Source organism: Anopheles maculipalpis, chromosome 3RL, assembly GCF_943734695.1.
Source record: "Anopheles maculipalpis chromosome 3RL, idAnoMacuDA_375_x, whole genome shotgun sequence".
Classification (NCBI taxonomy): domain Eukaryota; kingdom Metazoa; phylum Arthropoda; class Insecta; order Diptera; family Culicidae; genus Anopheles; species Anopheles maculipalpis.
In genome coordinates, this window is record NC_064872.1 from 36277931 (window position 1) to 36298443 (window position 20513).

At 42.5% G+C, this 20513-nt stretch overlaps 4 protein-coding genes across 6 annotated transcripts in view; 2 read left to right on the forward strand and 2 right to left on the reverse strand.

Annotated features, from left to right (window-relative positions):
* Positions 1–1307: 1307 nt before the first annotated feature.
* Positions 1308–2916, reverse strand: LOC126564608 (uncharacterized). The gene is made up of 3 exons (XM_050221687.1): positions 2677–2916; positions 1957–2604; positions 1308–1874 (listed from the first exon to the last, which is right to left on the reverse strand). Exons 1-3 carry the CDS (start codon positions 2912–2914, stop codon positions 1309–1311), a joined length of 1452 nt encoding a protein of 483 aa, XP_050077644.1. The 5' UTR covers positions 2915–2916; the 3' UTR covers position 1308.
* A 1635-nt stretch (positions 2917–4551) lies between these two features.
* Positions 4552–20513, forward strand: part of LOC126565624 (NADH dehydrogenase [ubiquinone] iron-sulfur protein 6, mitochondrial) — a 384330-nt gene continuing 368368 nt past the window's right edge. The window contains exons 1-3 of one of the 2 annotated variants that reach the window (XM_050222821.1): positions 4552–4770; positions 4875–5054; positions 5130–5206. In XM_050222821.1, coding sequence (XP_050078778.1) covers positions 4642–4770; positions 4875–5054; positions 5130–5198 — 378 coding nt within the window. In that variant the 5' untranslated portion in view covers positions 4552–4641 and the 3' untranslated portion in view covers positions 5199–5206. Of the gene's footprint in view, positions 4771–4874; positions 5055–5129; positions 5223–20513 lie in introns of those variants that run through there. The other variant, XM_050222820.1, reaches the window with a different exon arrangement.
* LOC126565024 (uncharacterized) overlaps positions 6696–20513 on the forward strand; it is a 494010-nt gene continuing 480192 nt past the window's right edge. Inside the window, exons 1-5 of one of the 2 annotated variants that reach the window (XM_050222164.1) lie at positions 6696–6813; positions 6964–7151; positions 7249–7363; positions 7538–7865; positions 7942–8270. In XM_050222164.1, coding sequence (XP_050078121.1) covers positions 6752–6813; positions 6964–7151; positions 7249–7363; positions 7538–7865; positions 7942–8238 — 990 coding nt within the window. In that variant the 5' untranslated portion in view covers positions 6696–6751 and the 3' untranslated portion in view covers positions 8239–8270. Of the gene's footprint in view, positions 6814–6963; positions 7152–7248; positions 7364–7537; positions 7866–7941; positions 8279–20513 lie in introns of those variants that run through there. The other variant, XM_050222163.1, reaches the window with a different exon arrangement.
* Positions 13443–19129, reverse strand: LOC126563997 (E3 ubiquitin-protein ligase Su(dx)). The gene is made up of 5 exons (XM_050220890.1): positions 19047–19129; positions 18482–18936; positions 15410–17478; positions 13822–14020; positions 13443–13736 (listed from the first exon to the last, which is right to left on the reverse strand). Exons 1-5 carry the CDS (start codon positions 19081–19083, stop codon positions 13467–13469), a joined length of 3030 nt encoding a protein of 1009 aa, XP_050076847.1. The 5' UTR covers positions 19084–19129; the 3' UTR covers positions 13443–13466.

Consider the following 20513-nt stretch of genomic DNA (forward strand, 5'->3'; position numbering starts at 1 on the left):
ATATGTTTTAAATTATTTCAAGAATGTTGTGTTGAGACGGTTTATTTATAATTAATTATGACGGTCCAGTGCCGTATTGTTGTGTTGAGACGGTTTACAAATTTTATTCTATTCAGTGGAGCCACCCGAATGCTGCACAATTTTGATCCTTGATCATGATTCCATCCATCCACTATCGACCGCCACATGAAACATACATATTATTCAACTCATGAATAAATTGGCAGTACAATTCTATATATATGCAACTTGCTTTTCTTTTTATTAAACAATCACGATAAATTAGGATCATTAGTACATTGTATCCTCGATAAAATTGATTGCTCGTTAAAGTTAAGATAAAAAAAGGAGTAAGAAAAACGAAAAAACCGTTTAAAATTTAAAATTATGCTTCCGCTTCCGATTAAAATGCTACGAAGTAGGGTGTTTGAGTTTATGGTTAACAATAAATAAATTTGCGTGCACTTGAACCGCAATGCGAACGTTTCCGGTATTAAATGCTTACTTTATGCATACAGCGTTAAATAGTGTAAATTGCCTAAATCGATTAAATCTCCAGCATTATACCTGCAAGTGTGTATACAATTCATTCAAACGAGCCAGCGTGATTAAATGTTGTAATAAAAAAAAACCGACGAAAGTATATACTAGCTTGGCCGAGCCTGTTTTGCAATCCGTTTCCGGTGGGACGGAAATGAAAGATTATCCTTAAAACGGCCCACCACATCCGAAACACGATTGAACCAAAAATACATGAAGTTATTCTAAATTGCTGGGTACCACGTTTCTTGTTTTTTTTTTTTTTTAAATGTGTTGCTTCAATGTTAGCCTGCAATGGCTAATTTAATTCAAACATTTCGTCTAAAAAGCGAAGTGTATCTATTCAATTGACACATTCAATGGTAGAACTAATGATATGAAATCTAAAAAAACATCTCTTACGAAAATTGGGTAAGAATCGTATTGCGCGTCACAATGTTTGTTTTGCCATCGACCATCGATAATTTGAAATATTTTTTAATGATCGTAAAAAAACAAAATCAAATTTCGTTGACGTTGGCTAAATGGATTTACCAACATGTACAAATTTGTTTTAAGTCTCTAAGACTTCTCTTAAAGCCACATGCATGTTCCGCTGCAAATGCATTCCAAACGAAATACAAAAGAAAAAAAAACATGAACATTCTAAAACAAAAGAAAAAACTAATCGGTGTCCATTACTGAAACGCGTGAGTATACTGCACATGTGCTTACTCGTACGATCGAGGCACCCATAACCAATGATTCAGGAACATCTTAAACCCAGCCTTACTGCTCCTGCTGTAGGCGTAGTTCCTTTACCTTCGTGGCCAACTTTTCATTCTCCCGCGCCAGTTCGCGTGCCAGTTTTTCATCAATTTCCGCATTTTTTTCAATAATTTTCGAGATGGTCTTCAGCGTTGCCTTTGCCGCACCGGACGCGATGGGTTGCGATGAATTCGTTTTGGGTGTAATAAAGTTGTCATTCTTATCGCTACCTGGTGCTACAGCTGGTGCTGCTGCCGTTACACCCAGCGTACGGTTACGATTCAACCGATCCTGCACACTGCTACTTTTAGGTTGCCCTTTGCCAGAGGAGTTTGCGCCGGGTCCAGTCTTTTTGGCACTTTCTCCACCACGGTCCGACTTACGGCCAACGGTGTTGCGATTAAAATGATCTCCCTGGTGAGACTCTTTACGGCCCGCACTGGCAGTAGTACTGGTAGTAGTAGCAGAATTGGTAAGTGGCAAATGACCATGCGGATGATCTCCTTGACCGGTGTGAAACTGAAATTGGGGCTTCGCTGCCTGACGAGGCCCAACTCGTCCGCTCCCTATAATCGGAGGAGATGTAACTGTATAGACAAACACAAATACAACCAGTTATATGTTCCATCGGACAGTTAAATAATCCAACGTGTAAGTAAGTTTACCTACCTTTTACACTCTTAAACTCGCCTTCGCGTGATATCGAAACCGTCAGATTCGGTTCCAACTTGGCAGAGGTGTGTAGCAAACCGCTATCATCCTTGCTCCGGTGGTTGTCGTGCCCCTCGTAATGTTCTCCGCGCCTCCAATTCCCATGCCCTTCGTGGATTACCGTAGTTGGTCCACGAGCATTCCGTCGCTGCTGCTCCCCTGTTGCCGAACGCCAACCATCATGTTCGTTTGTCGAAAACGATCGCTGAATGTTTGTTCCACCACCGTGCTGGTGCTGATGGTGATGATGATCACGGTGATGACCATGCTGTGGTTTACTTCCTCCCCTCATTCTTCCTCCACTTTGACCGGACAGTGCTCCGCCTCCACCTTGTCTGTGTCCGCTTCGGTTATTTGGATTGCGGCGATCAAAATGATGATCGATTTGACCCTTGGCAGGTGGACTTCTACCATTACCAGTGAGTATAGCTGCATTACCATTTGGGCTACCACCAGCATCACCCGTTACACCCACTTTCTCACCATCACGCTCTACATCGGCCAGAAAACTGTACGCCGGATCCGGAGGTGGTCCTTCGCCTTCCGCAAATCCTTTATACTCTTTTGCTATCTTTTGGATGAAGGCATTTTTTTCCTTCTTTCTCTCTGTAAATTTCGGTTGTAACGGTTGTTAGCATACATCAGATGGCCGCAGCAAAATATCGTTATCATGTTTACCTTCCAACTGTGCTAGGGTGTTTTCGTCCAGCTCGTAGTTAAAATCGATCTTATCGTACTTGTGCTCCCGTGGCCAATCATCGTCCTTGGGCGGTTTTATCTCCACCATGGCGTTTTCCTTCATTGCACGCAGCCGATCCTCTTCCGCCTCGCGATACTTTTTCTCAATTTCCTCATTCCGTTTCTTGATGCGTGCTATACGTGCCTCAAGATCTTCCTGACTCTGGACGGATGTCATGATTGCCGCCGTTTTGTCTTCTTACTGTGTTTGTTGAAAAAGACTAGGTACTAAAAAACCACGAAGCAATTAGCAGCCAGAAAAAAAATATACGTTCCAATAAAAGATTCCCAAGGCAGTCAAGCGTGAATGTGCGCATTTTTCCGTCTGTTCTTCTACATCATCTCCCTTTCAATCTGTTCTTTTTTGGACCATGAAATTCCACCTTGGAAGATTCATATTTGTTGCTCTTACTAAAACAATTTGAAGCTACTTTTCACATATGTTGTCCCCTTGGGAACGGTCTCTATTATTCTTTTTTTATTATGACATATTTTCGCACGGGACAATATCCGGTCGCTGCAGGACGGATCGTCTCCGTTGCAATCGTCTTGGTAGTGAAACTACCGATAGCCCGAGCTGGCCTACTTCTTCCGTGGCCACTTTCACATGTCCAAGCAACGAAACGCATCACCATTTCTATATGCGTCTCCAAGTAACGGTGAATGAACTGCCACTATGTTTGTTGCGTTTTCTTTTGGTTGGCAACATTCTTAGAACCCGCTACACAGACGTCACAATTTTCCCAAAGCAACCAATTTCTCTTGCTTTCATATAGAGACCATAAGTACCTGAAGAGAACTCACACGAGGCACGCACGTTAACTTAACGATCTCACTATAGTCAACAATGTTCTAAACTGCTGCTGCACTTTGTTGATCAACTTGATCGACGCTAGCAGATAATAATCACGTTTCCTAAAAACCCTTGCCAATCCAAATTTCCCACGAGTAGACGACGAGCATTTGCAAATCCGTTTCTCCTTCTTCTGTCTCCTTGCTACCGTTGTCCGTTATGTTGCAAGAAAGATTTGCAAAATGATCGAGTTTTCAACGCAAAATTTTCACCACTTTCCTCCCCTCCCTATTACACAGATCGATCGATCTCTCGCACTGGTACGAGCAACATGCGACGCATACTAATAGTACCACAAGCAAGATTGAAGGCCGCGAAGGAAAGTGGCGTAGTACGCAAACACAAACATTCCTGTCCCAAAAGTGCGTAAGATGCAACGGAACAACGGGACGGAACACGGGAATTTGGGAGAGTTGTTTCTATTTTTCTTTGAAGCTAAATGATTGCAAATTCATTTGCGTGGAAGGAAACGAACGTAAACAGGGCGAAAAGCTGGCAGCAATATCTCACCTGCCTGTAGCTGGGATGGGATAACGAGCAGTGTTAATTGGGCAACGGGAGTTGGAGACTGTTATGCAGTTGGAAACGTATTTAACAATGCTCTAGAGACACCATTTTTAGAGCGTTCAATTTAACCTTTTGCACAGATCTTTTGTGAAAATGTTGCTATTGATAAATGTTGCACTTGTTTCTGTTTTTCTTCCAGTTTTCACGGTCGGTCTTTATTGACAGATCGCGCGGCTTGTGTGAGTTCGATTATCCGTGCTTATGTAAATAAAAAAAAATTAAACATAGACATATTTTTCTTTAAATATTGGATTGATAAAATTGAGCATGAATAAGAAAATGTTCCCCAAAATTCTTTTTTTATTAATCCAACACGCGTTTTCACTGATTTTTAATGAAATTTCACCATCAGCAGCCGAATAATTGAGTATTGCTCCATCTGTCACATCTGTCAAACCCAATCAGCTGCCAATTCTTTCCAAAACGGTCTGTGTTCGGAATAAAAACAACACAGCAAATCAATAGCAACACAAATTTACGCCGGAATGGCCTCACGGATGATTCTCTCACCCGCACGCCGGCTGGCGAACGTGGCCAGTTCGCGGTCCATCAGCACACAGGTTTTGGCTGCCCGGTGCGCCACCATTAAGGACGAAATTACACACACTGGCCAGGTAGGTGGAAGGCACCCAGCGAGTGTCACGATTACGCAAGTCCTTCCCACAGGCAATTGCTATGTTTTCATCTAACTTATGTTGCTTTTCTGTTGCGCGTTTAGTACTTCGAAGCCAACGACTACCGAAATGTACGTTTCGTCAATGCTACCAAGGTGGTAAACCCGAACTGGGCCATCAAGCTGATCGATGAGGCACCGATTGTGAAGTCGGAGCAGCGTGTGGTATGCTGTGACGGTGGAACTGATCCTGCACTAGGCCATCCCAAAGTCTACATTAATTTGGTGAGTTTTGAATATTCTAAATCCAAGCTACATTGTATTCTTATCATAATGGTATGGTCATCCTTTTCGTTCTAGGACAAACCCGGTGCTCATGCCTGTGGATATTGTGGGCAGCGTTTTGAGAAGATCGATCATCACCACTAAGATTTGCTGTCCTGTTTGATGGTTCACGAAAGATGCTGCTTGGTTAAACCTTTAGTCAAATAAACGGAGGATATAAAAATAATATAAAGACAAATGGTTCCGTCGCAAAAGTGCTCATACTTCTACGTTTTCCCTTGCAATGTTAATCTCAATTCGAAACTGTACAATTAAATGCAGCTTATCTATTAACGTTGTGTTATTAGTAAATCAGGAGTAGTTTTAAAACAATTAGCGTTTTACCTGTTGAACGATTAAAAAACGATTAGAATATTTTATCGACAGGTATCTCCGGACCTCCTCGCATCGCACAGTGAACCAGCTTAAACCAACGGATGGACATTCCTTTTTCGAAGCAGTTGAAGTTGTATGTTTTCACATTTGATTTGTTTCAAAAGTATGATGTACTATTTATTTAAATATCGTCATTCTAATTAGAACATCTAGAAGACGCCCCATACCGGACTTTAATATGACTGGAGGAGCAATGCTCTGCGCGTGAATTTTAAATTTTTGAATTAATCCTTTCACTTTTCTTATGAATTTCGATAATACAGCATTTATATTTATTGAATATCAAAAATAAAATCATTATACAAGCAGTACCTGAAAATTTAAATTTCACTCAATGTCCGCCTTTGGACAAATGTGCATCGTTTCTGCCATGATTTCCCACTCTTTTTCTCCACCGTCACCAATCGCAAACAGTTTGCATAATGGCATCTCGCTCGTACATAATGCATGGAAGGGGTGTTGCTGCAGCGCTTGCGTTGTTGACGCGCATCAAAGCGCCCACACCTCTCCCCAGCTACTTTGACAGTTGTATAGCAGATTTTCAGTATCAGTCGAGTCAGGCCTTCGAACTTTTCTAGAACCTACTTCATCCAAGCTCAACATAATAAGCAGTTGGAAAAAAATTGTGCACTAGTTTGTTTCGTACTTTGTTAGTTAGTTCACCAAACATCTATTCTTCTCCCGGTGCTACTGATTCCGTGTCTATTTGTTAGCGCAGGCCAGCGTTTTACAACGGAAAACGGGTTTGTTTCGGTTTCATCTCGGCCCTTCCTATATGTTTGTGTTTCCGTGATTTGCTCTGGTGAAAATCGTTACAACAGCACAAGAAAACGCAACGAAAGGATAGCGCTGCATAAGTGTTAGTCCCAAAGAACCAACACAACACTAAACATTCCATTTTCCAAAAACATTCGTTGCTCGGTGCGATACGCAAAACAAACTATCAGGTGACGACAACGGCAAGCCGAAAGGTGACCTACGTGACTTTTGGTAAAACACCCGGATCCTTGCTTCAGACCTCCTTCGCTCCTTCCGCGACGGTGTGCCGATCGTCGCTCTCACCCAAACACACAATCAGAGCTAATCGTTGCGTAAAATCAAGAGCAAAACGAATCGCAGCAACCACACCGCTTTTTAAGCGTCAAAACAAAGCAGCCTAGTCAGCTGAGCACGGCATACAGCCCCGGCTACTGCACTGTATTGCAGAATTTTTGTTTGCCACCCCGTGTCCTCAAAAAGGCATCAAAATTTGCGTCGTAAAGATGGACCTGTTAAAAAAATTTATGGGCTTAGACGGCCGGAAGGATGATGATGACGATAACAGGTAGGTTTTGTAGAGGAGCGATTTTCCACCGGTTTTGTTGCTAATGTGGCGTGGAATGCGCCTGTCCATGGTTGGACTAGAAGAGAATTTTTTTTTCATATTTTCCTATATGGCTCGTTTTCTTTTTTTTTCACATAAACACACAAACAGGAAGAAAAAGACAACACTCAAGGACGAGTTTCGCAAACCGATCTGGGTAGAGGAGGACGACAGCGATGACGAGCTGTTTGACAATCGGAAAATTTACGGTGTACAAATTTTTACCAACCCTATTGAAATGCAAAAGTATTTCGAGCAGCAGATGCAGGAGATGTGGAAGTCGCTCGAAGAGTACGATGGTATGGAAGCGGACTGAATGTGTCCGATAACATCCGATCGATTTGTGCCAATCATCTCCCCTCTCCATTCTCTTATTTTCGTTTTCGATTCGAACAGAAAATGTGAGAATGTTCGATCATGATTTGAAGCAAGATTTCCTGAAGCCCGGCTTTGAGGAAGCCGAAGATGGCGGTAAGCATGTGAAGCGGCAGGACACCGATCTGGATGGAGAGTAAGTGAATGGTCTTCGGTTTTTTACTGCAAATCCTAAATGTTATTCTAACTTAGAACAACTTTATTAAAATATTGTGCATCAGCAATTTATGTTGAGAATTTTAAACTTTTTACAGAACAAAAGTTTAAACTTTTCCATTTTAATCTTCTCATCCTTTGCTACGTTTCGTAGGATCTATGCTGATCAGCTGCATTCACTGTTGCAGCGCATATCGCCGGATCTGAAGGAACTCATGCCGAAGAAGCGTACGGAAAAGACAGAAACCAGCAACGCTTCCTTCCAGCGTCGTAAGCTCACCGATGATGAGAAAGTGATGGATCTTATTCATGGTATCACCGATCAGAAACAATCGTCAGCCGGGAATCTCTCAAAACCGTTTAAACGCAACGGTGGACTTCAGCAACGTTTCCCGGAAGGTGGATTGTTCGAGGGCGCATTCCAAGGACCACGTATGTTTGGTCAAAGCATCATTTCGCAAACGATTCGCCGCCCGGATGGGGTATTAAAAGATCACCTAACGTTTCCCAAACGATCGTTACCTAATATTTTTTCATCGTATATATGTACTTTTTCAGTCGTACGAAACACGCCGCACCGTACGTGACTCGCAAGGTAACACCCAAACAACCGTCACGCTGTCCACGAAAGATGGTCGCCAGGAAACGGTCACTACGTACGATGAGACTGGCAAGAAGCTGGGATCATCTGGTGAGGAAATATTTGGCATGCAAAAGGGTGGTGGTGGCGGCGGCGGTGGTGGAGAATTGAGGGAGGGTGTCCTCGAAAAGTTGCCGACTGGTGCACTGCTAGCGCTGGATGGCAAGTTTGGGCTGAACCGCAATGGTTACGTGCTCCCGAAGAACCTCTGGTGACTTCACGCATCGCAAACCGACCGTCGTGATGTGTTGCTGCACTGTTGTGAACGGGCTGCCGGAGACGGATGGAGTTTACGGTTCACCGGTGGTAGCGATTCATCAACCATTTATCCCAATTCTGAGTGTAGTAGCAAAGGCAGCAAATATTGCCATAGACTTAGTAATAGTTCCGGTAGTGATCCTCACAGAATGACCCATCATACCTGTGCCGACGACTGTAGCAACGATCTCTTGTCCCATCTCTATCTGTATCAGTGTAATGAGCAGTTCAGAACGATCCACAATCGTACGATTATTTCTTCCTGCGATCCTTCCTATTACTCTGCGCTGTACTGGATACTTGTTTCACTGCATGGATACTGTTTAATTGCTTCCCTAACCCTGCTCTACCTTCTTCTAGTGCTGCTTAAGCCAAGAAGCGTGCATCCTTACGGCCTATACGCCATCCAACAGACTGGTACTTCCCTGCGATCTGTACGCCGCTGGAGTTTTGCAAACAGGCAAGCCCGTGTGGTGCAACACACATGTTCTGCTGCACCAACTCTGATTTCCACGGTCGCTTTATGAAAGCTGTTGCCAATGCACCTCGGTGCGCATCGTCATCCACCGGTAGTCGAAGGCAACGATGAAGGTACCGTACGCGGATTGAGTTTGTGATATTATTTTACACCGTTTGGCAACAGCCGACCCGAAGTTGTGAGCCACGGTTCTGATAAGTGTAAAGCGTTAATTGTGATTATGGTTAGTATGCATATGATTTTAATTATTATTATTAGTACCACTACTACTACTACTACAACTGCGAGCATTATTTTGATGCTCGATTATGCTAAGTTCGTTAGAGTGTACGATAAGTTCCGTAGCTGATGGTGACTAAAACGCTCGCGTTACCAGGGAGGTCTAAACTGGATTCCATCCGGATGTGTGGCGTATAGCATGCGTACGGTAGTAGGAAAATACAGGGGATTTAGGGGGCAAGCATAAACAAAGAATAGTTGATCCAGAGGTTAGGTCTATCTTTAAAACTTTCGTCCTTGCGAGTATTTTTTTTGGTGCGAACAAACTGGTATATACAGTAACTGGCAATAATATAAGACCACCTATATGTCCGGGTTTCTAAAAGCTGATTTCGATACTTCTACTAGGTATAACTTTACCTAATTTTGGTAGAATGATCATCAGCAACTGAACTATGTATAGCTTCTTGGTTTTTGTCCAAAAGTTCTTCAATGATTGTGTAATAATTAAAAACCTGAAATATGTTTGAATATTTTTCGACCCAAAAAGATTATGTGTTTGAGCCATGTTTACTCAGAATCGAAAAAAACGACTAATAATCGATTTCATGATCCATCTATTGATAGAAACGTGTTTCCAAAATGTTTAACTAAATTTTACAAAACAACTAAGAAGATTCGTTGAAAATTCGCTTCACAATCTCATTTTAGCCTAATGCGCAAGCAATAGCAGGTGGTCTAATTTTATTGTCCATAACTGTAAGCGATACATTTTGGTAGGTTGATTGTATGCAAGCATGGAGTAAAACCTATTGACTGATCTTGCTGTTTCGGAAGTATCCTCTAAAACAATTGCTGTTTAGTAACTTCCGGCTCGAAAAGTGTCTTTCAAAGTATCATTTGTTAGTATCAAATAATACAGAAACACAGGCATATTGTTCAATTTGTGGATACAATTTAGATAGTTACTTGGAGAGAAAAACTCATTTCATTACCGAAGTTACGAATTTTGTTAGGTATTCCGAATGATAGCGTAAAGAGTTTTATTTTTAAAAGATCGTGGGAAGAAAATTCGGAAAGCAAAAAATGACTGAAGCGGTGAGGAAAATGGGAGCAAACGCACGTGAAAGCAGAGTAAAAAGAGAGAGAGCGAGAGAGAGATGGGAAAAGAGATCTGGCCAGACAGACAAACCGGCTTTAATGTGCAGCGGCGTGTGTATGTGTTTGTGTGCAATTTTTAAAGGGTGTCCTTGTAAACTTTTTTTAAAAACTTTGTATGAAATAAGTGAACCTCATAAATGGTTCGTATTTAATTCAATACTTCATACTACGTAAGACATTTAATTTTCTATACCTTCACAATCAATAAATTCCTTTGGCCTGAAGCGTTTAACCACCAGAAAGAGGGAAGCAGGTCTGAGGTGGGTAGAAAGATTTTGGGTCGTAAGTAGCAGTGTACAACAAAAGTCCCCAGACCAAAAACGAACATACCAAATGATGCAAAAATCGCATGCTATTAAACCCTATTTTCGTTTTAACGATGCAATATTATGATGGAGAAAAACCTGTAACTTTATACCAACGTATTGTATTTCTAACCCAACCCGGGGAGATTTCAGCTCCGAGATTAAGCATTTTATAACTCTACAAAAGCTCTGCACCCATACAACAAACCAATTTCCTGTTTCGTGGTTCATACCCCACTTACTCTCAGAATTATGTACGGTTCCGTCGAGCATATATATTTCAAGAAGCGCAAGGATAACTTAACTCATCCAAAATATTATCTGTTGGCAAACAGAATGCAATATGAACGTGTGTTGTACTCTCCCATGTCTTCTTCAACGACAAGTAGTATTATCATAGAGAATAAACTATTCCAATCTATTCATTCAACGATGATGGATGCTTTTGCTTTTGTTCCAGCAGTTAGCTCCCACCAGGATCCGAAAACAAATTCATTGTCGAAAGAACTAACTAGTCTCTTGGTCCGTGAGACCTCTTCGACTTCGAGAGCTCTTAGTAGATAAAGCTTGGACGAAGTTTACGATGCTTTTCGCTAGATAAGGTCCTTTCTACTATGATATCTCTGCAGTGCAAAACAGTCGTGACCCCACGTATGAAGTGCTTGAACTACGAGGACTCGTGGTAGGAAAGATGAAGACACTAGCTCTAATGATAGATTAGTTCTTTTAAATGACAAAATGGTTAAGAAGATCTCTTGAACGATGAGTTCTCCAAGCCGAGGAGCCGAGTCTTAGTATAATATGTAATAGTGTAATAGTGATGTAATAGTGTTTTGCTCACAATATTACTGGATAAGGATACAGGGCAACGAGAGCGACAACGGCGCCAGTTTTCACACAACTGGACAAGGGTTGAAATCCCGGTTCACAAATACTCGTTGACCCTTCAAATGGTTGGTGGCATTTTAAGCGATCCTTTTTCACAACTTGCCCATAACGAGATAACTCAATATCCACAAAATCCATTTGCATGATGACGTCTTTATTTTGCACTCTTCCTTGCCAAGGACCAAATCATACCTACCTTACCAAATACAGCATTGTTATAAAGTACAGTTAATGATAATTTTGTTGTTTTCCTGCGAAACACTTCTAGCGAAAATTACAAATTGGCCTTATTCATTCATTCCTCATTTTCCTGTACAACACCAGTGTGTGTTTAAGAATAACAAAAGAATCATACTTTTCTAACAGAGACTGTTGCAACAATCGATGCAACGATGCTGTGTAAAATAGTTTTATAAAGTCAATCATTGATCATAGCACCATCTGCAAACCAACATCAACAGTTACATGCGCATCTAATCGCGGTGATGACGATGTTTTGTTTCAGGTTCTTCTTTGCATTGTCATAAAAGTAATTTATTTTTCTTTTAGCCAAATTTCGTCATTCATCACCGTTAAGAAAGATATTTGGAACGATTGGGCCATCACGTCTCACTCTAGTGCCTTTAGCGACCATCGCACACCTTCCTTGTTTGCTCGTGTTTGCTGATATTTTCTACTCCACACTGGGTTTGTTTAATTTGTTTACTATTTTATAATTTCTTGCCTAATGCCATTACATGCCGGCCGTTCGTATTGTTCTGTACACTTTTCATTATATGCTACAACGTTTTATGTATTCATAGTTGTGTTACTTTCCCGCATTTTTACTAATTGTAACCCTCGATTTACTTAAATCAAGATGCCTGTGCCTGTGCCAGTGTGTGTGTGTGGGTAGATATACATATATTTATGATTTCTTTATCCGTCATTGTTTAAAACAATTTATAACCTTTCTTTTTGTTTTGTGGCATCGGATTTGACCGTTTGTCTATCTTTTCTTTTTACAATACAATACATCTACTCGGGATGTAATACTTTAATATATTCTTGTCACGGATATAATCCAATCACGTGCATTAGTAGAAGGATTTTTTGGTTTGTAGGACAATGCGGCTTATGCTCGGCTCGGTTCTACCATTCCATTTTACACCACCACAACAACACCCTAAAGGACATCTATCTACTTTACGATTCAATTAAAATAGCCGTTAAACATTAGCGATAAGGAGCGGATGTAGAAGTGCAGATAGATATTGTTGCTATTTACTCACGAGAACTCTACACAAATTATAAGCTTAACACCTGGTGTGGCCCCACAAATTGCTGTTGTGTGTTTTGTAGTAATTTTGCATTTATTAGCTTCTAGCATTATTTTAACCAATGTTGCATAATTTTCTTTGTAACATTTTCCCTTATCGAAAACCTTTTTTGAATGGAATAAAGAGGAAACAAGGTTTTCCCAACCATAATGCCTAAATGGTCACATTCACACTGCACTACTAGGTCTGCCCAATAAATTATCATGTTTCTGGGATTTTTTACTTCCCCGCAAACAAGAGCCTAAATCAAAAAGAGAAAATATAATTCAAAACGTGAAAACAAGTTATTTAATACATTCGTTTGTGCATTGTGAAGGAAATGAAGATGTCGCGTAGAAAATATTGCTTTCGTTCCTCTATGTATATGTACACGTGAAGATCCCACAACAAGTAATGTTTGTCTGTTCGAAATAAAAAAGAAAACAGCATCATCTGCCCTGTTTGCGTTCGTGAATAAAAACGAAAGCACTACCCTTGATTAGTAAAAAAAAGAATCGTCAGACGCCAACAATTGCTAAAATCTATTTTTACAATCGTACGATTTTCAACAAACGTACACCGAGTTCCCGAGCTTTTGAGAACACCGAGAAACTCGTTATATCATATACATCCATAGATACATATTTTCACAAACACACATATGCACGTACACACGCTTTGCTTTACAAAATACTTCCATTGTTATCATCCTAACATCACTATCCCCTCGCCCCGAACCCCACATTTCACTAAGAGTCCACTACATATTTTCCCCATAAAATGATCACATTTTTTTTACGTTCCCTCTTTCTTCCGCCACCGTCATCAGCTGTTGCTTACTCCTGCCCGAAACCTTCAGTCTCTTCGATCGCATAGTTTAGCTTCTCCACCAGCTGATCGTAACTTTTGTACGGTGGCAAATCTAACCGATTGAAGCACGTGTGCGAACGGGGCAGCCACGTGTCCTTACCGACCTTCTCGATGCAGAAGCGTTGCGGACCGTTCGATCCCATTAGCTCGGCAAAACCACCGACCGGTACGCGGCACGTACCGGTAACGAATTGCAACAAACGGGCACGCTTTTCATTGTCGGTTTCACGCACAAACTGGAAGAAACATATGTGTGATTGTTTGTTAGTGTTTAGTTAGTTATATACAGCAAAATCTGGCGCGAAATGCTTCTTTCCTTACCTGCCAGAACCAAACGACCTGTTTGCTGTTTCGGTTGTAATGCCGATAGATGGAATTTCGTTGCCAATCGTCTACATCAATCTCTTGCATGCCGCACAGCATCAGCTCCAGCTCGCGCTCGTCAAAATATTTTAGCCATTCGAGCGGGACCACTTCGTTGAACCCGTCCAGGAACGTTTTCGTCTGTTCTTCGATACCCCTGGTAGAGAAAAAAGAAAAATAAACATAAACGATCGATTAAAATGATTGGATTAATATTGCGAACTAAAGTATCCGAGGTTTCCAAATATAATATCTAAAGGCAATGTCAATAATATCCAAAAAAGCGAAAATTTTGAGAATTCAACAAACAGCTCTATTTCATCCCGAACTTTCTTACAGACTCTAATAGATCTTCTATGTCCATGTGGACGGGCTGACCAAAATTTACAGTTTTCACAGGAAAATTTACAGGAAATTTCAAAACTGAAATTCTCTCGCTTTGAAATCACTTTTTGAGAACCAGGCGCATACACCATCGACCTGGAATACGAGGGACAAAGAAGAAAAAGCTGACCGTGGCCATGATCAGCATGGTCAAAACGACCCTTTGCTCGGTTATATTTGGAGCTTCAATGCAGTTTCTGATTTTTTTTAAACTTTAATATCTCCCTTCATTTCATTTTCGAATCTTTCGTCCTGGTCCTTTTGCTCGCTATTAGCTCCCTTAAGGATCTTTCCCACAGCACAGTTTCTTGCTTATGTGCGTTCTGTGTATGTTTCACAGGACCTTTTCTATTTCATTTTACTTAAGTTAAATTGAAGGCTATATAACTTTTTCTTGGATTTACGATCTACTAGGCCGGCCATCGAATGGGTTGCTGGATCCTGCCGTGCGCCGTTGTCGCCTGATCACTAAGCCTTCTAAACTATAAGTTATAATTATCATTGTAGAACTGTTATATGACATATTACCAGTTCACCGGGGCCCGACACGTCTAGGTACAGGTAAACAGTGCATAAAGCTCGGCTACTCCATTGTTTAAAATGATAGAAAAGGAAGATAGAGGATATCACAGAAGGATAGAAAAATCTTCTGTGCATCTTTTTTCCCAATAGTTATCGAAAAATTATTAATTTTTTACTATCATTCAATTATAAGTGTCAATACTTATAAGCAGGGCGATTGTTGGTCGAATACAGAGATTTTGTATCACTTTCGCGACTCGCTCCTGATAGATAAGCTTATGTTATATAGGAGTGCCTCAAAACCAATGAAGTCTTCTATGCCTTCCGCCTCCCAAGATGTATACCGAAGGATCCTGATTCTAGTCTAGGATGACCCGAAGTCCTTCTACCCGGTGCAGAACGTTGGCAGTCTACCAAAAAGCGCTGTCTTGCAAACGAGAGGTCTTGTTTTGATATATGGCTTTTGAAATAATGCAAAAGTAATACGAATCTAGCTGATGCTTTGCCCTCTTTTCAAGTATTTGCAAAAAAAAACCCCAACATTGCCAATTCTTTCAATATCGCATTCCAACTCAACTGTTTCGTAGATAGATTGTAGATTTCCGTCTTTAGAATCTAAATTCACATTAGTATAGCTCACCTGGTCATCCGCCACTCGGTCATAAGCGAGATGTACTCTTCCTTGTTCTCCTCCGTCACACGCTCCTTATCCCCATTATCCTTCAGCTCGTGGTGAATGATCTGGCCGAGCACCTCGAAATCCACGCTAAACCACAGCTCCAACCCACATTCGTCGATGTTGTTGTCCCGCACCCAAATCAACGAGTTGTAAAACTCGGGATCGATCGATTCGATGTCTTTGGTCGTTAGCTTCTTGTTCAGCATGCGCTTGTAGAACGGCATGGTGAAGCCCGAATAAATGAACCGCCCATGGTACAGTGCCATGGCGATAAAGCGTCCGATAAACTTGAAATACTGCAGATGATCCGGATTGACGTAGCTGGCCGGATTAATTTGCAGGCTGTAATTGTTTTTGTTCGCGTACTCGAACAAACAGTACATCGGGTTGAGCACTTCGTGCGACAGTAGAAAGAACCACTCTCGCGATACTCCACCATAATCGAGACCCTCCTCACCGCGGAAGATAATGTACAGCCGGCGTCTTAGCTCGTACGCAGGCAGCCGCATTATCTGGTGATACGAATCCTCGAACAGCGTTTGTCGCGTAAGTGTAATTTTGATGTGCGACGCGAGCGCATTACTCTGACACAGGTACCGGAACTGGCTGAGCTTCCAGCGGAACGATCTTTCGTACGCTTTCGGCACACCGTACACACCCTTCGCACCCTTCGGCGCACCGGGCCGTGGATCTTCGAACGTAGTTTTGCGATTGTTGTGATCGACGAAGAACCGTTCACCGTTGGCGGTGTAGCGAATCTCCCAGCCGGGTGGTAGGGGACCTTCCGCCAGCATGCTCACCTCCTGACCCTGCGTCCGCGGGTCCTCCCACTGGGTGGTGCGATTTTTGTGATTCACAAAGTACACCCGACTGTCCGGCTGGACACGCTTCTCCCACCCATCCGGTAGCGGGCCCAGCCCGTCGTCCTCCTCGTGCGCTACCGAGGTGGAGTTCGATTGTTGGGCGTGTTGCGGATACAGGAACCGCTGATTACCTTGCGAGATAATGTGCTGCCGTTGGCCCTGCCAGTGCTGGAAATGCATTAGCCGTTCACTGTTCGGTCGCTGCCAGGTGGTGGTGCGGGTGTTATGGTCAACGTAGTATACACGGCCGCGCGGATCACGCCGCTGTTCCCAGCCGGCCGGCAACGGTTGCGGTTTCTCCCAGTAAGTCGAACGTGTATTGTGATCAACGTAATACCGCCGGCCAAACTTATCCACACGCATCTCCCAACCAGCGGGCAGGGGTTCATCGTCTATTGGATTTTGCTGCTGCTGCTGTTGCTGATGCTGCAGAATGAGTTGCTGATCGGTAAGACTTCCTCCCATCGGCATTGGGACACTACCGGGAGGGGCACCATTCGCACCCGGACCCGGACTTCCACCACTGGCAACTGGGAGCAGAGCTGTGCTGGTATGGCCACCGCCACTCGACACTCCGTTGATGAGTCCTTCCTGCGATGTGTTAGAATAGACAGGACCAAGCCTAGTGTGGGATCCGATCGATGATGCTGCTACAGGGGACACATTCTGCTGATCCCAGTTTATGCCACTCCTTCGAATAGCGCCCGTCGAGGAGGCGGCTCCTCCAGCGGCTAACGATGTGGTTCCACCACCGTTCGGAGAAGATCCAGACGTTATTACACCATTACCCATTCTGTACGAGTTAAACACTGTACCGAAGTCATCAGCCGAGGACGTGGTGCTATTGTTGCTCATACCGTTGTTGTTGTTGCTTTGGCTAGCGTGGGAAGCGGGCGAATGCTGCGCCTGATGTACGGTTGCCGATGACGATGATGTTGATGGCGATGATGACGGAACTAATGCATGATTCATGATGCCACCACCACCACTACCGCTGCTACCGCTACCAGATGTCGATGAAGTAGGCTGTAGTTGCTGCTGTGATGCATTGGTAGCGTTGCCACGTAAACGCATTCGCGCCCTAACACCACAGTTTAGTACGTTCGTTCCCGATATCAGCGGCGAACCGTTCTGTCCCAAATCAATAGGCCAAAACGATAGCGGATCCTGTGGTGCGATGTTCGTGTGAAATGTTACCCATTGTAACGGATGGCAATGATGGCAAGGTCATGTAGGTAGGAGAAACAAAAAAGAAGAAGAAACGCAACACGCGGTTAGGGAAAAGTATAAATCAATAAACCACCACCCGCAAGCGCAAGAAAATCAATACAGTAAACCACGGCATCCAAAAGCACGAACTCATCTTCCACATGTGTGTGTGTGTGTGTGTGTGTGTGTTTAATATGCAGGGATTTAAACAAAAAATCTATTAAATGGAACGGTTTGTTTAGATAAATTACATAGCGCATCGATTTTGAATTATGTGTTATTACGAAACCTGTAATTTATCAGTAGCAATTGAAAGGTCTTTTATCTGTTTGCAATAACCACTACACTGTGTTGAAAACTTGCTCTTACAGTGTAAGCCAATGGAAAGAACCCATTTTGAAAAAAAAAATGAAAAAAACTTTTAAAATGGTTTCTACACTTTATTACACTCATTGTTAAAATTGTTAGTTTCTTGTAGCTAAGTGCAAGTAATAAGATAAAGTTCATCCAATATATTAGGTAAAAAGTGTTTTTTACTAAAAACAATCATCGAATGTGTGCCAAAAAATTGTCTTTACAGGGAGTATCTTTCAACTCTTAATACGTTACAAAAGTGACACTAAAAGGTTTTACTAAGTGTTTTCTTCAAAAACAAAAGGGCAGAATAAAAACTGAATAAAAGGGTGTCTCCCCGAAGAATGGGAGAAAAATTCTTCTGAAATAATTTAAAAATGGATTTCCTAGTTGTAACTTGAATAATCGGATTTGATAAACTGTGTGTTTGTTCGTAGTACGAATAATTTTTTGGTGTCGGTTTTAGAAAAGAATCGGGAATTTTTTTACACAATGTACTTGGAGTAAATAATTGATAAACAAACCAAACACACACACGTACATAAACATATGGCAGAACATTTTTATGCAGCTCGTAGTAAGATACCACAGCTCATTAACTACTTACCCCGTCTCCATTGATCCTGTTTGCACCTGCATTGTTTCCACCACCGGGCACACCCAAACTACGCATATCGATCTTCAGCCCATCGAGTACGACCACCAGCTCGCCCGCCTTTACCGGTTGCCGGGGTTCGTTGTATTTCGATGAACCAGTCCCATCGATCATCAGATCAATGTTGAGCTCGAGCATTTCGAGCAAGCCATTGTAGTGGCGTAAAATTCTCGCCAGCTCGACCGTATTCTGACCGATCAGTGAATCCTTCCGGAAGCTCGAATGATCGAAGGCGCGGAAGTGCAGCACGGATCCAGGTGACACGATACTCGTAAACCGTTCGTTCCATTTGGGGATGCTCGTGTTTCTCACAATATCTGTCTTGCGTGAACTTTTGCCATCGATCGAAAACTCGACGTACGGGTTGGGCTTAAATAAACCATTGTTCCGGAGCAAGGCAAACTCGACTGGAGGGACGAACATGACGAAGTAAAAGGAGAGAAAACCCAAAAAAGCGTACATTAATGAATAATTCCGTGGTCCAGGCGGAGAAAGGAAAAATCTAGCTAGGACATACTTATCACAATCAGCTGATGGATGGTGCCGTCGTCCATCTGCCCGGCTGTATTAGTTTAATATTACGCTTCGCTTGAAGAAGGATACAGGCCTCCTCTATCAGGGCCGTTGACGCGAATCGAACACCCGCCCCTCTAGCTACCAAACGAGACGAACTATTTGATGTCGCCACGCAAGCGGGTCGTCCGTCGGGGGGCCGTATATATAGGTGAGATGGTGTCCTGCAAGGAGTGAATGGAAAAAAGAAACATTAGAAATAAAATTCCTGGCGACAACCACCCGCAGTTTTCGAACTAGCGCAACCGAGAAAGAGAGATAGAGAGTGCTGGTTCGCGTGTCTACCAACTACACGCACGCAATAACCGCGTGTTTCCTTCCTGCTTCTTTCACCAGTGAGGCAAACGTCGTCGTCTTGCGAGGTAGCTGATTTGTCCGATGTTCAGTTTTTGTGTGGTGTAATTTTAGCAGGTAATTTCCCTTTCTATGGATTGTGTTACGGAACGTATCCTGAGACGATTTGGTAGCATTTGGTTACTACATTTCTTCATGCATACGAAGGATACTCTTGGCTGTGTTTTTTGTGAAATAGTAATATCTCAAACTACAAATCTTAAGTCTCTTCATACCTCTGTTGCTAGTTTGTAGAATAGACTAAAGAAGCAAAGAACCACGAACGATAATGTTATCTCCATGTCTTACGCATAAATCCTCCAGAAAGTGTGCGGTAAATAGTCAATATTGATACAGCACTTTATGTGATGCAATCAATCGTTCTGCTAGATAAACCTTTGCGATTGTGTATCAGTAGTACAAGCGCTTGCACTCATTTATTTATCACTCATTCATTAACTCATTTAACATAAATCGCTCATTAAAATCATTCCAGTTCTTCCAACGATAATCTCAACTACGGATCTACCACAAAAAAAAACAAGACTAGAGATGAGAGGAAAAATAGCAAAAAGGCGGAACTGATTCCGGATGACTTCACAAAACATCGGAACCAGGTGGTGCAATCAATTCTTCCCAAACAGTCTGGTCTCGGCCGGAATCGTTGGAAGCGTCCGGAAGCGTAGCCGGCTAGGTTTTTCTCTCTTTTTGATGTGATTATTGTTGAATTCATTTTCTTTGCGTTGCCTGGCCGACTACGCTTCCGGACGGTTCCTTGGAATATGAACTGGAATCACACGTGCCGGAATCGGATCAAGAACCGTGGGTGCGTTCCAGAGAATCCATCACCAGTATGGACTACATGCGATCACAACTAACGACGTTTCATCCAACAAAACGAACAGACCAGGACAAAACTCCAGGCGTTGATATCACAATCGTGAACAGACTATTCAAAACCCAACTGTTATCAGCAGGAAGAGGGAATTGTGTGTTGCGCGGTTACCGTTTTCAGCTTATTGTTTTCGCACCGTCCCGTCTTCAGCCGATGTACGGAGCAGTGTGATAACGAACTTTA